At 43.1% G+C, this 14,222-nt stretch overlaps 1 protein-coding gene and 1 pseudogene across 3 annotated transcripts in view; both read left to right on the top strand.

Annotated features, from left to right (window-relative positions):
* Positions 1 to 14,222, top strand: part of PSMG2 (proteasome assembly chaperone 2) — a 25,787-nt gene extending 11,565 nt beyond the window's left edge. For both annotated transcript variants that reach the window (XM_080686813.1, XM_080686814.1), the window contains exons 4-7: positions 4,774 to 4,892; positions 6,498 to 6,671; positions 12,976 to 13,096; positions 13,920 to 14,222. In XM_080686813.1, the coding sequence (XP_080542939.1) occupies positions 4,774 to 4,892; positions 6,498 to 6,671; positions 12,976 to 13,096; positions 13,920 to 14,012 (507 nt within the window). In that variant the 3' untranslated portion in view covers positions 14,013 to 14,222. The remainder of the gene's footprint in view (positions 1 to 4,773; positions 4,893 to 6,497; positions 6,672 to 12,975; positions 13,097 to 13,919) is intronic.
* LOC308255813 (large ribosomal subunit protein eL15-like) lies at positions 5,173 to 5,783 on the top strand (annotated as a pseudogene). Its single transcript has one exon. The product of its transcript is annotated as a large ribosomal subunit protein eL15-like (transcript).

Here is a 14,222-nt window from a genome sequence, read left to right as displayed (position 1 = left end):
GTTTCCGTAAAGTGGGTTCTCCCCCTCAATTTTATAACCTACATTCCACATTAACCAAGATGTTAATATCTTGTCACACTTGCTTGATTCTCTCTGCACAGTTTTCTTTTGCTAAGCAATACAAAAATAAGCCAGCAACATCATATTTCACCCCCAAAATACTTTAGCACATACCTTTAAAGAATAAGGACATTATTTTTCACAACCACAACACCATTACCACACCTAAGAAAAGCAGCATTTAATCAATTTTTCAGTAGTGTCATCCAGAATATTCAAATTTCCCTAATTGTCTTCAGCATATCCTTCAATTTTGGATCCATTCAAGATTCATGTTGCACATGCCTGTTAGATATTTTTAGTTGGTAGCCTTCACTATAGAACTGGCTCTCCTTTCTGGTCTTCACAATATTGACTCCTTTGAGAAAATAAGACCAGATGTTTGGCATTCTGGATTCATCTAATTGTTTCCTCATGATCAAATACAGGTCAGAAATTTTTTAAGTGATAATGGATTACTTAATTGGAGTACTTGGAAATTTTCCTTTGTTAAGATTCCTCACAATTTATTTCTAAACTGGAGACCCAGTGCACGGATTTGTGCACTGGTGGGGTCCCTCGGCCTGACCTGCGCCCTCTCACAATCTGGGACCCCTCAGGGGATGTTGGATAGCCTGTTTCAGCCCAATCCCCGCAGGCCCGATTTGAGACAGGAGGGAGCCCGATCCTGTGCGCTGAGTGTCTGTCCCCTGGTGGTCAATGCTCATCATAGCGACTGGTCGTTTGGTTGCTTCGGCTTTTATATACTAGTATATAGATTGTAAAGATATAATAGGTAATTCATTGCTCTTCATTTTTCACTTTCAGTTTAAGGACTGTAAGTGGATTTTAAAATAATTCTAATCCTATCTAATAAAGAGGGAATATGCTAATTGACCATCACTCCGTCACAAAGATGGCTGCACCCACAGCTGAGGCCAAGTTCCCTTAAGGAGCCTTTTTTTTTTTTTTTTTTTTTTTTTTTTTTTTTTTTAATTTGGGAAAATGGGGGGCCAGGCGGGAGCCCACCTCTAGTGGGAGGACTACCCTTTGCTTTGGCCTTGCCATCCCTTTTATTCAGGTTTGGGATACACTCATTGCTCTTAGGCAGGCAATTCCAGTAACAGGCAGATTATCTCATCAGTAAGGATTTACATGATTATTTGGTGGGGAAGTTGCTTCAGCGACCATTGTCTTAATTAGATAGGGAGTGGTTGGCTCTGACCTTTCAGAGCTTCAAGGTTGACCAACCTTCCAAGGTTCCTTGTCTAATGATGGGTTTCCGGCATCTCACCCGTTTCTTTCCTGAAAAGAAAATCTTGCATCTGCAGACTAGAAATAAACGTATGAGAACAAAAAATGTTTGAGTCCCAATTTCAATGTCCAACAGTTCTGAGTCCCATTTTCAATGCCAAACGTTCCTTATGTGTACATGTCAGCAATGATATTTCAGTTCTGGATGGTGGACAAATGGTGGTTAACGCAGGTCCAACCTCTCTGGTTTGGTCCTGGGCAATCTGCAGCAACACACAGCTGCTGATTGCTAGCGTGGCAAGGCATCGTCAGCATCTTTCATCTCTGGACTGTTTCTCATCTTGTCTTCGTGGTTGGAGCAGACCTGTCAATTCCTCTCTGTTGCAGGAATCCACATGGTCTTAGAGTTGTTTTCTGAAAATATACAAACATATTCTCGACCAAAAGTTAATAAAGGTGTCTTTTCTATAAATTTGACTTGGGATCCTTTTTATTTTTGCCCAAATAATTTTCCTTTGGCTTATTTTGACACCATGTGTGTTTTTCATGGGTGTCTTGCTGTTAGCATAACAAATGAAAATTAATTTTCAAAGTAAAAATTTTTCTAGATGTAATTTACTTACAAGATATTTTTCCTTACATAATATTACTCCACTATCCTCCCTTTTTTTTGATTTAATTATTAGGAGGCTTTTGGAAAATATATAATGCAGTCTTGATAACTTTAAATTTTAATTTTTTGCACAAAAATATGACTGCTTTAGGTTCATTGCATGTTAAGCAATTTTACCATGAGATGAACTACCAATAGAAATTTTAGTTAATACTTTAGGAACAACTTTTTGTCCAGTACAATTAAATTTTCTTGAATATTCACTTATTTCAATTAGCCAATTTAAATTAATCTGAAAACTTGACTGCTATTTTACTGTCAAATTTAATACTCTAACAACAATCTTAGTTTGCCCTGTAAATATTAGTGGAAAGGATTATTTGCATTCTTGAATAGGCCCTGAGCATTCCTGGTGCTAAGTTGGATTTAGATATAGGGCAGCTGCTGTCAGTCAAGTCTCTGTCTGTTGCCTAGGCCCCAATCTGAGCTGGTCCAAGTCACTTTCTGTTCCCTGGTTCCTGATCTGAGCTGGGTGTGGGAAGCGCGAAGCAGCCATGGGGCAAGAGACCTCCCTCAGAAGGGGCTAGGATTCAGGCCCCTGCCAGGTTAGGGGGGTGAGGGTCTATGCCCCACCTCTGTTAACCCCCAAGTTCTCTCCTGATGGCCCCTCTGCGACTGTGCCTGTCTTAGGTTGTTCCTTCCTTGAGGAATCTTACCCGTCTCTGGCTAACCAGCCATCCTCCGGGGCCAAGCAGGGTGATGTGAGGTTCATTTCTGTCTCCTTGGTAGTCTATGCCCCCGTGGCCTCCACGCCCAGCGCCTGCCTCAGGATCCCATCTAGGCCGCCAGTGGGGCCCCAGCACTGATCACAGATCTTGGGAAACCCAGGTTTCTTCTCTAGGGAGGGTCCAGCTCATACCATTGGGTGAGAGACAGATCCATGGTACCAGTCACTATGAGGCTTCAACCTAAAGCTCAGGCAACAGCTGTGGGCAATTGGATTGTGAGAAGAGGGTCCCTCTTGGCAAAAAAGGTCAAGAAGGGCCAATATAGAATGCTCAAGTGCCTTCCCAAGAGGCCTTCCACACAGTGGAAGGGATTAAATCCTTTTATGTCTTTTATATTACTGCCAATCATTCAAAGAATTAGTTTGTAAGTTTGTTTGGGATAATTGTTCAATATGCTGTTGTAAAATATCAAAAATTATGACATTGTAGAATAATATCATGGGGGAGATAGATACACTGGGGCTCTTCCCCTCTAAGCTGTTTACAAAGTTTTCTAATTTGAAATATTAATTGGGCCAATAGTTCTACATAAGTAACCGCAGTTTTAGAGGATTGATGCCCTAGGTGGACCCATTCAATAATGGCAGGAGAATTTTTATTTTGAAACATGACTCCAGTGGAACTATTTGCAGTAGGGTTAATTTGTCCCAATAAAGGTAATTTAGGCTATACCTGTGCTACTTGGACTGAGGAAATTGCCTGCTCAATTCTTAACAACTCATTCCTAGCTTCATCTGTTAATGTTTGGGGAAAGATTAGCGTCACCTCTAAGTAAATTAAATAAGTTTGTCATTTCTCCTGTAGAGATCTTCAGATAAGGTCTTAACCAGTTAATGTCCCCTAATAATTTCTGAAAGTCATTTAAAGTTTCCCTTAAGGAGCCTTAATGAGCAATCAGCAGGGACCTGAGGCTATGCCCTCCCCCGCCCCCGTGGGGTTTGACAGGGGACCTCAGGCCTCAACCCCTGCCCTGGCACCAGGCCGGGGGACCTCAGGCCGCACCCCCTGCCCCAGCACCGGGCCAGGGGACCTGAGGCTGTACCCCCCCTGCCTGGCGGGGCTTGACAGGGGACCTCAGGCCATGCCCCCCACCCAGCAGGGCTTGACAAGGGACCTCAGGCTGCACCTCCCACCCGGCAGGGCTTGACAGGGGACCTCAAGATGTGTTTCCCATCCTGGTGCTGGGCTATGGGACCTCAGGCTACTCCCCCCCTCCCGCCCCAGTGCCAGGCCGGGGGACCTCAGGCCGTGCCCCCCCACCCAGCAGGGCTTGACAAGGAACCTCAAGCTGCGCCCCCCACCCAGCAGGGCTTGAAAGGGGACCTCAAGGTGCACTTCCCATCCTGGTGCTGGGCTAGGGGGACCTCAGGCTGCTCCTCCCCCCGCCCCAGCACTGGGCCAAGGGACCAGAGGCTGGGCCCCCCTGCCTGGCTGGGCTTGACAGGGGACCTCAGGCCATGCCCCCCACCCAGCAGGGCTTGACGGGGGACCTCAAGGTGCACCCCCAGTGCTGGGTTGGGGAAACTCAGGTCACGCCCCCACCCAGTGGGGCTTGATGGGGCACCTGAGGCTGTGCCCCCCTACCCAGTGGGGCTTGACAGGGGATCTCAGGCTGTGTCCCCCCATCCTGGCTCCGGGCTAGGGGACCTGAGGCTACGCCCCCTGCCCAGCAGGGCTTGACAAGGGTGGGATTGCCCGGGTCTGGATCTAGCCCAGTGTGGGTGGCCAGCTGGGTCTGGGTCTCACGCGAATTTGAGGCGCATGTGGGTGGGCGGGGACTTCACTCTGGGTCCCGTGGTGAGCCCCAGTCTCTGACAGAAGGAAGGTTTTCATATACATTTTACTAATTTTCTTTCATCTCTGACACTTCTATTATAGAGAAAGGGCAAATAGCAATATTATTTCCTCTAATTAATCCCCTTTTAATGTACACGAATTTTGTGCACTGGGCCACTAGTTTTAGTATATTTATGTTATATATAATGAGATAAAGTTGATGAAATATTATAGAGAATTCTCTTATATTCTAAGATCTAACTTTTAGATTTTCTTTTTTTTCCTCCCCCAACATATACAAAGTATAAATCAAAGCCATTCTGTGAAAAACTGCTTTCATGGGTGAAAAGTAGTAACTGTGCCAAAGTTATTGTTCTTTCGAGTAGTCATTCATATCACCGTAATGATCTACAGCTTTGCAGGTATGTTTTTGCCTTTGAAAAAAATGTTTTTGTAAAGATTATGCAATATTACAATGATTTATCTATTAAAAAGTTAAAATAAGTTTTACAAGCCATGTATATCCTTACCTCTCCTCTCTGAAATTTAGAAAGAAGAAGGTAAAAGAAAGTCAAGAGGTAGGAGGGAGCACAGTTAGGTAGACTCTTTTAGTTCCATAGTTGGGGCACAAGGAAAGCTTTGGTGTAAATATACAGATGGTTCTGGCCTTTCCGTCTGGCCGCAGCCATCAGGTAAACCAAGATGGGCGCTTACAAGTACATCCAGGAGCTATGGAGGAAGAAGCAGTCTGATGTAATGCGCTTCCTTCTAGGGTGTGCTGCTGGCAGTACCACCAGCTCTCTGCGCTCCACATGGCCCCCCACCCCACCCGGCCTGACAAAGCGCGCAGGCTGGGCTACAAGGCCAAGCAAGGTTATATCATATATCGGATTTGTGTGCGCCGTGGTGGCCGCAAACGCCCTGTTCCTAAGGGGGCTACCTACAGCAAGCCAGTCCATCACGGTATTAACCAGCTGAAGTTTGCTCGAAGTCTTCAGTCTGTTGCCCAGGAGCCAGCTGGACACCACTGTAGGGCTCTGAGAGTCCTGAATTCTTGCTGGGTTGGTGACGATGCCTACAAATTCTTTGAGGTTATCCTCATTGATCCATTCCATAAGGCTATCATAAGAAATCCTGACACCCAGTGGATCACCAAACCAGTCCACAAGCACAGGGAGATGCAAGGGCTGACATCTGCGGGCCGCAAGAGCCGTGGCCTTGGGAAGGGCCACAAGTTCCACCACACTATTGGTGGTTCTCGCCGTGCAGCTTGGAGAAGGTGCAATACTCTCCAGCTCCACCATTACTGCTAATATAAGTAATGTTTGTAAAATTCTTACCTAATAAACAATTTAGGACAGTAAAAATATATATATATGTAGATATACAGATGGTTCTGGAACCATCTGATTGTGTGGTATTGTGCATGCAACATCACAGAGCTAAGCTATGAAAAGAGGAGAAAGGGTACCTAGATTTATTGTTTAATAATTTTTGAAAGAGTGAGTTGATATTTCTGTTTATTTCCATATATTCAACCATTTGTATTTGCAGAAATCCAGTTGCCTTTAAGTATAGCTCCTAGGCATGTCAAACTAAAATCTTAAATATAAGACAAAATATCCAAGAAATAGCAATATAATCTATTTTATTGCATGATCATTTATGCACCTATAAAATCATGATGAAAAATATCAGCCAAGAGTAACCTTTCAAAACTGGAGCTAATTTCTAGGAATCTCACAATAGGCCTCATGGCCAGAAGGGAGCATAGCTGTGAAAACTAAATTTATCTTCATGATGGTCTTACCTTAGTTTAAATATTCCTATCTCTTTACCATCTCTCTGTAAATAGCAAGTCAGAGCAATATTTTTTACATGTTATTCTTACAAAGATTGCTAAAACTTAGGTTTGCCTTGTGCAATGGAATAGAGAATGTAAGATAAATTTTTTTTAAAGAACTGATTTTTGCCTTCATGTTTATATTGGTGAGTTTTTAGAAAGTTAATTATGTAATTGTTTCTAGTACTCCCTTTAGGTACCTACTTACACCTTCCCTGCAAAAAAGTGTTCAAAATAAAATAAAAAGCCTTAACTGGGAAGAAATGGAAAAGAGCCCATGCATTCCTGAAATAAGTGATTCTGAGTATTGCATCCGTATACCTGGAGGAGGTATCACAAAAACACTCTATGATGAAGGGTGAGTTTGTTTGCCTCTTTGTTCATTTGTTCCCTGCTTTATTTAAAAATGAAAGATAATTTGGAGAATTGTTGGATTGCTTATTGAACTTTGAAAATCCTATGTAATAAAAGAGTAATATGCAAATCGATCGAACGGCAGAAAGACACACCAGGGGCAGACGCTCAACGCAGGAGCTGCCCCCTGGTGGTCAGTGCGTTCCCACAGGGGGAATGCCACTCAGCCAGAAGCCGAGCTCATGGCTGGCGGCTGGCGAGCCCAGCGGTGGTGGCAGGAACCTCTCCCACCTCAGAGGCAGCGCTAAGGAGCAGTGAGCCGGGCTCATAGCTGGCGAGCACAGTGGGGGTGGCAGGAGCCTCTGGTGTCTCCACTGCAGGTAGGCGGTAAGGAGCAAGGATTCCGGACTGTGAAAGCCCTGGATTGCGAGAGGGATGTCTGACTGCCAGCTTAGGCCCAATCCCTGGGAGGAATCGGGGTGATCGGGGAAGGGGGGATCCCCCGATCGGGCCTAGGCCAGCAGGCGGACATTCCCTGAAGAGTCCCGGTCCTGGACTGCAAGAGGGCAGAGGCCGGGCTGAAAGACAAACCACCTCCTCCCCCCGCCCCCCAGTGCACGAATCTCATGCATCAGGCCTCTGGTGTATTTATAAAATGGAAAATTGCATTCAGGGGAAAGATTGAAATTTGATTATAGGAGAATAGGTCCTGAAAAGCCTTATTTAACACTTTTTTATGTGTGGCATGTTAGGGATCCTGATACTTGTTCAATGCAACCTCTATAATCTTTTTTTAATGTTTTGGTTTTGTTTTTTTTTTGGTTTTTGTTTGTTTATATTTATTGATTTCAGAGAGGAAAGGAGAGGGAGAGAAACATCAGTGATGAGAGCGAATTATTGATCGGCTGCCTCCTGCTCACCCCACACTGGGGATCAAGCCCACAACCCGGGCACATGCCCTGACTGGGAATTGAACCATGATCTCCTGGTTCACAGGTCGACACTCTACCACTGAGCCACGCCGACTGGGCTATAATCTTTTTTTTAATTGTGGTAAAATATACATAACATTAACCATTTTTAAGTGTACAATTAAGTGGCATTAGATACATTCACACTGTTGTGAACCCATCACCACTTTCAGAACATTGTCATCATTTTAAACAGAAAATCTGTTGCATTAAATAATAATTCCTATTTTATTTCTGTAAAGTCAGTAGTAATGTCCTCACTTTTATTTCTGAATCAGTAATTTGAGTCTTCCCACATTCTTTAAAATATAGTTGAATTGAATATATATCTGCAAGGTCCTACAAAACATAACTTTAGAGTTCATATCACAATATCAATTTTCTTTTATTAAGCTATAGCAAGATCTGTGTTTAATGTTCAATGCAATTTTACATTCATTGCGATAATTTCTTTAATTTTTTTAAATATATTTTATTGATTTTTCATAGAGAGGAAGGGAGAGGGATAGAGAGTTAGAAACATCGATGAGAGAGAAACATCGACCAGCTGCCTCCTGCACACCTCCCACTGGGGATGTGCCCGCAACCAAGGTACACGCCCTTGACCGGAATCGAACCCGGGACCCCCCAGTCCGCAGGCCGACGCTCTATCCACTGAGCCAAACCGGTCTCGGCAATTTTTTTTAATTTTTAAATTGATTTTTATTTTATTTTTATTTTTTAAATATTTTTATTGATTTTTTACAGAGAGGAAGGAAGAGTGATAGTCAGAAACATCGATGAGAGAGAAACATCGACCAGCTGCCTCCTGCACACCTCCCACTGGGGATGTGCCCGCAACCAAGTCACATGCCCTTGACCGGAATCGAACCTGGGACCCCCCAGTCCGCAGGCTGACGCTCTATCCACTGAGCCAAACCGGTTTTGGCTTTTAAATTGATTTTTAAAGAGAGAGGAAGGGAGAGCATGAATAGAAACATCGATGAGAGAGGAACATCATCGATTGGCTGCCTCCTGCACATCCCCCACGGGATTGAGCCTGAAACCTGGCATTGCCCTGACTGAGAATCGAACTGTGACCTCCAGGTTCATAGGTCCACACTCAACCAATGAGCCCAACCAGCCTGGCACAATAAATAATTTTTGAAATTGAAAAAAAATCATATGACTCATACAATTTTTAATCCTTTTTTCTCCCTCAATGCATATTAAGATTATTTGCTAAATTTTTTGTGATATACATATTTTGCCTTCTCATTATCAGAACAAATATATATTCTGATCTCTGGATAAGAAAATATTACTCCTAGTGACAGTGGTGTGGCTGACCTGAGAGCCCTTACACAGGGGTGGGCAAAAGTAGGTTTAAAACTGTGAGTACACAAAACACAGAGTTTATTCTTGTGTTATCACTTATTATTATACTAGAGGCCCGGTGCACGAAATTCGTGCACGGGGGGGGGGGGTGTCCCTCAGCCCAGCCTACACCCTCTCCAATCTGGGACCCCTCAAGGGATGTCCGACTGCCCGTTTAAGCCCGATCCTGGTGGGATCAGGCCAAAACAGGCAGTTGGACATCCCTCTCACAATCCAGGACTGCTGGCTCCCAACTGCTCACCTGCCTGCCTTCCTGATTGCCCCTAACCGCTTCTGCCTGCCAGCCTGATCATCCGCTAACCACTCCCCTGCCAGCCTATTTTCCCCTAACTGCCCTCCCCTGCAGGCCTGGTCACCCCTAACTGCCCTCCCCTGCAGGCCTGGTCCCCCCCAACTGCTCTCTCCTACAGGCCTGGGTCCCTTCCAACTGCCTTTCCCTGCAGGCCTGGTCGCCCCCAACTTCCCTCCTCTGCCGGCTTGGTCATCCCTAACTGCCTTCCCCTGCAGGCTTGATCGCCCACAACTGCTCTCCCTTGCTGGCCATCTTGTGTCCACATGGGGGCAGGATCTTTGACCACATGAGGGCAGCCATCTTGTGTGTTGTAATGATGGTCAATCTGCATATTACTCTTTTATTAGATAGGATAGAGGCCTGGTGCACTGGTGGGGGCCAGCTGGTTTGCCCTGAAGGGTGTCCCGGATCAGGGTGGGGGTTCCCTTGGGGTGTGGGGCGGCCTTGGCGAGGGGCCTGTGGTGGTTTGCAGGCCAGCCAAGCCCCCTGGCTACCCAAGCGGAGGCCCTGGTATCTGGGGTTTATTTATCTTCTATAATTGAAACTTTGTAGCCTTAAGTGGAGGCCTGGGCGGCCAGGGTGTACAGAAAGCTTGGCTTTCTCCATCACCTGGGGCAACCCTAGCCTCCTGCTCTTTCCAGCTCTGTGGCTGCTGCCATTTCTGTTTGGGTTTATGTATCTTCTATCACTGAAACTTTGTAGCCTTGAGTGGAGGCCTAGGCCAGCAAGGGCAGGCGGAAAGCTTGGCTTCCTCCATCGCCGGGGAAACCCAAGCCTCCCTCCTGCTCTCTGTGGCCGTAGCCATCTTGGTTGGGTGTATTTGCATATTCACTCCTGATTGGCTGGTGGGTATAGCGGAGAGATGGTTAATTTGCATATTACTCTTTTATTATATAGGATTATTTTCCATACAAACAACTGTAAACCTACTTTTGTTCACTCCTGTATTTAATTGTAAATTAATCATGGATATAACTCATGTGTTAGATTTTAGTATCACAAAAGTAATAAAATTAGTCATACTCCACCTTCCATTTTTACAGAGAGGACCAGAGGATGATATTAAAACTCTTATTCTACTACTAGAAGCCCAGTGCACGAATTCATGCATAGGTGGGGTCCAGCCGGCCTGCCCCGATGGGGTTTGATCAGGGGCAGGGGGGAAGGGGCTGCACCCAATTAGGGGTGGGGTGCAGGCCAGCCAGGGAGAGGGGCTGCGGGCGATGCGGGGGGGGGGGGGGGGGGGGGCGATCAGGGCCCCGATCAGGCTGGTTGGCCGCCACAGTGTATGTCATAGCAACCGGTCATTCCAGTTGTTCCATTCCAGTTGCTTGGCTTTTATATATAGAGATTTTTGTTACAAAGTAGTAGTATGGGGCACTGTAAGTTCAAGACCACACCCCAGCACTTTTTAAGCTAGATCCTTTAAAATGAAGGCACACCAGGGTGGCTGGCTTTCTCTCAGCATGAGCCATTTCTAAGGCTATCATGACATGAGTATTCAGGAACTAGAATCTTCTGAGCCAACACTGCTCATAGTTCTTCCATACAAAGCCAGAGAGTCCCTAAGATATTTCAGAACTTGCACTAACTGGTTTGGCTCAGTGGATAGAGCGTCGGCCTGTGGACTGAAGGGTCCCAGGTTCGGTTCCAGTCAAGGGCATGTACCTTGGTTGTGGGCACATCCCCGGTGTAAGGTGTGCAGGAGGCAGCTGATCTATGTTTCTCTCTCATCGATATTTCTAACTCTCTATACCTCTCCCTTCCTCTCTGTGAAAAATTAATAAAATATATATTTTTTAAAAAAAGGTATTTCAGAACTGTGTACTGAGATGGTATAATTAGTGCTAACAACTTCCAACTTCTAATTTTTAAGCTGAAATGCTGTGATAGGCTCTCCCTGTACAGCTGAGACCTTTGAACTTAAATGTCAAATTCTCCTCCACGTCTTAAATCTGTAGCTCTCAAGTTTTGGTATAGTTTTTCTCATGGGGCTTCGTTTTAGGGTGTTGAAATGATTTTTTTTTATTCTTTTTTATTTTTTTGAGTTTTTGTGTTTTTATTTAATTTTTTAAATTTCTTTATTGATTAAGGTATTACATATGTGTCCTTATAACCCCCATTACCCCCCACCTCCCATTCATGCCCCCACACCCCTGTTGTCTGTGTCCATTGATTAGGCTTATATGCATGCATATAAGTCCTTTGGTTGATCTCTCCCCCTTACCCCCATCATCCCCTACCTTCCCTGAGGTTTGACGTTCTGATTGATGTTTCTCTGTCTCTGGATCTATTTTTGTTCATCCGTTTATGTTGTTCATTATGTTCCACAAATGAGTGAGATCATGTGATATTTATCTTTCTCTGCCTGGCTTGTTTCACTTAGCATAATGTTCTCCATCTCCATCCATGTTGTTGCAAATGTTGAAATGATTTTTGCTTTTGTTGGCAAACAGGAAGCTTTTTGCATTGGTAAGATCTCCATCTTGTTACTAGCTTGAGGCATTTATAACATAACAGGAGACTTATGTTTGGAGTGAGAACGACCTAGCTTCAAGTGCCACCTCTGCCACTTCCTACATATAGAACTTTGAGCCTGTTAACTATATTGAAATCTCTGTAAACCTAAGTTACCTCATAATTAATTGCTAACATTAATTATGGACACTGTTTTAAACACTTTGCCATCACTACCGCCTTTTAACCTCACAACAACCCTATGAGGTCAGTTCTGTTATGATCCCTCTTTTACAGAAGAGGAACACTAAAGCCTTGATTAAGTAACTTGCCCGACATAATCTGGTAAGTGGCAGAGCTAGAATTTGGATCCAGGTACTCTGTCCTTGTTTCCATTATTTCAAACTGATTGATTTATGAAATCGATATAATTATAACTTTCTCAAGGATTGTTGTAGGGATTAAGTAATAAAATGCAGACATTGCTTAGCACATAATAATCACTCAATAAATGTAAGAAGCCCTGACCGGTTTGGCTCCGTGGATAGAGCGTCGGCCTGCGGACTGAAGGGTCCCAGGTTCGATTCCCATCAAGGGCATGTACCTTGGTTGCGGGCACATCCCCAGTGGGGTTGTGCGGAGGCAGCTGATCTATGTTTCTCTCTCATCAATGTTTCTAACTCTCTATCCCTCTCCCTTCCTCTCTGTAAAAAATCAATAAAATATATTTTTAAAAAATAAATAAATGTAAGAAGTAATAGTAAGGTTTCCCCTCCCACCCCCCTTTATTCTGTTCCACAGTTTTCTTTCGCTGCTTTCGAATAATAAGGTGTTAAAATCTTTCAGTCTCTGCTGTGGTGCTTCTGAAAAATAGCTGTTTCTACAGTAGGTTTCGGGAGTAGATTCTATAACCAAGGATAGAGGGGAGGTTTTTCATGTAGCCTTGGTGTGAGGCACAAACTTGCATATGCCTAGGGTGGGCTTACATGGATGGCTCCAAGTCTTGTCCGCACAAACAGAAGAATGTATCCGGGGTAACAGGAGATAAATAAGCAATTTCATGATGGGTATCTTCTCCTTGCCCAAAACCTAGATTATCTTAGCTATAAAAACAGACACACTTAGCTATACTTAACATGCTCAAAGTTCTTACCTGAAATCAGCATCTTATGTCAGTAGAATACTTAATTATTTTTTTTAATTTGTTGTAGCTGTTCTAAAGAAATCCCAGTGGCTGTTCTGCTAAAATTTGTTTCAGAAGGAGACAATATCCCAGATGCATTAGGTCTTGTTGAATATCTTAATGAATGGCTTCAGATAATCAAACCACATGTAAGTTTTTCCTATAGCTTAAGCCTCTGATTTCTCTGGTTATATATTAATAAACTTGTATTTTATATGCTATATAAGTAGACCAAATAAGTAAAAGTTTATGTTGAATATAAATGTGTTTCTACATAAAGTTTATTTTAACTGAACTTTTTAAAGGAGGCCAGTTAACCAACCTGCTGTTTACAGTTGTTTCATTAAGGCTAATTCTCCAAAAAAGGAATATCTTAAGTACTTCATTGTGTTCATTGTTCATATTGCATTTATACCAAAAAGCTTCTTATGAAAATAAACAAGTTTTTTTTTGGAATTCAGGATTCCTTTTTTTAGAAAACAAAAGGTATTGTTATATGAGCAATACTGTAGCTATGGAATACACATTATAATTAAAATACTTTTCTCTATTATGAAATAAGAACATCACACCCAGAGAAATCAGTTAGCCTTTAGGCATAACAGAAGTCCCATAAGGCTGTTTTATATGGTAGGTAACTGTCTTTTTAATTTATGATTTTGCTAAGAACAAATTGATCCACTCACATAGCACTGATTTTTTTTTTTTAATACCTATTTCTTTTGAACTTGATTTTACTTGGTGGAATCTATACACAGCCTTTCTGGCATATCTTTATGATTTGAAACTTGAGGAAATTTATCTTAAGTTGACATAAAAACATAGAAATTTATTGCTTTGTTTTTCCTTACAATAAATGTGTCAAAACCAAAAGGAACCAAAAAACTAGAGATTAACATGTAATACTTACATGGTAAAAGGTCATTTGTTGGTAAAGATGAAGGATTAAAATATTTTGTTCTTCACTTACAGAGTGATGACCCCACAGCATCTGCCTTGCCGTGGAAAATGCCAAGTTCTTGGAGATTACTCTTCGGCAGTGGTCTCCCCCCTGCGCTTTTCTGATCTGTTTTCATTTTTATACCTTATATCCCAAGACACTTATTACCAACACAACTGTTAACTGTATAAAAGTTGTATTATCTAATGTATTAGAAAATAAATGTTAACTCTTTACAGAATAAATTGATTAGCAAAAGATTGGTTTTGCTATGCTTTTCATGATATACAACAAATGTAAATTTTGTACAATAAAATATTTCCTAAGTAATTTCA

The sequence above is a fragment of the Plecotus auritus genome (genome assembly GCF_963455305.1).
Source record: "Plecotus auritus genome assembly, chromosome: 8".
In the NCBI taxonomy this organism is placed as follows: Eukaryota; Metazoa; Chordata; class Mammalia; order Chiroptera; family Vespertilionidae; genus Plecotus; species Plecotus auritus.
Note: the sequence above shows the minus strand (reverse complement) of the source record. Positions and strands in the feature narration are given on the sequence as shown.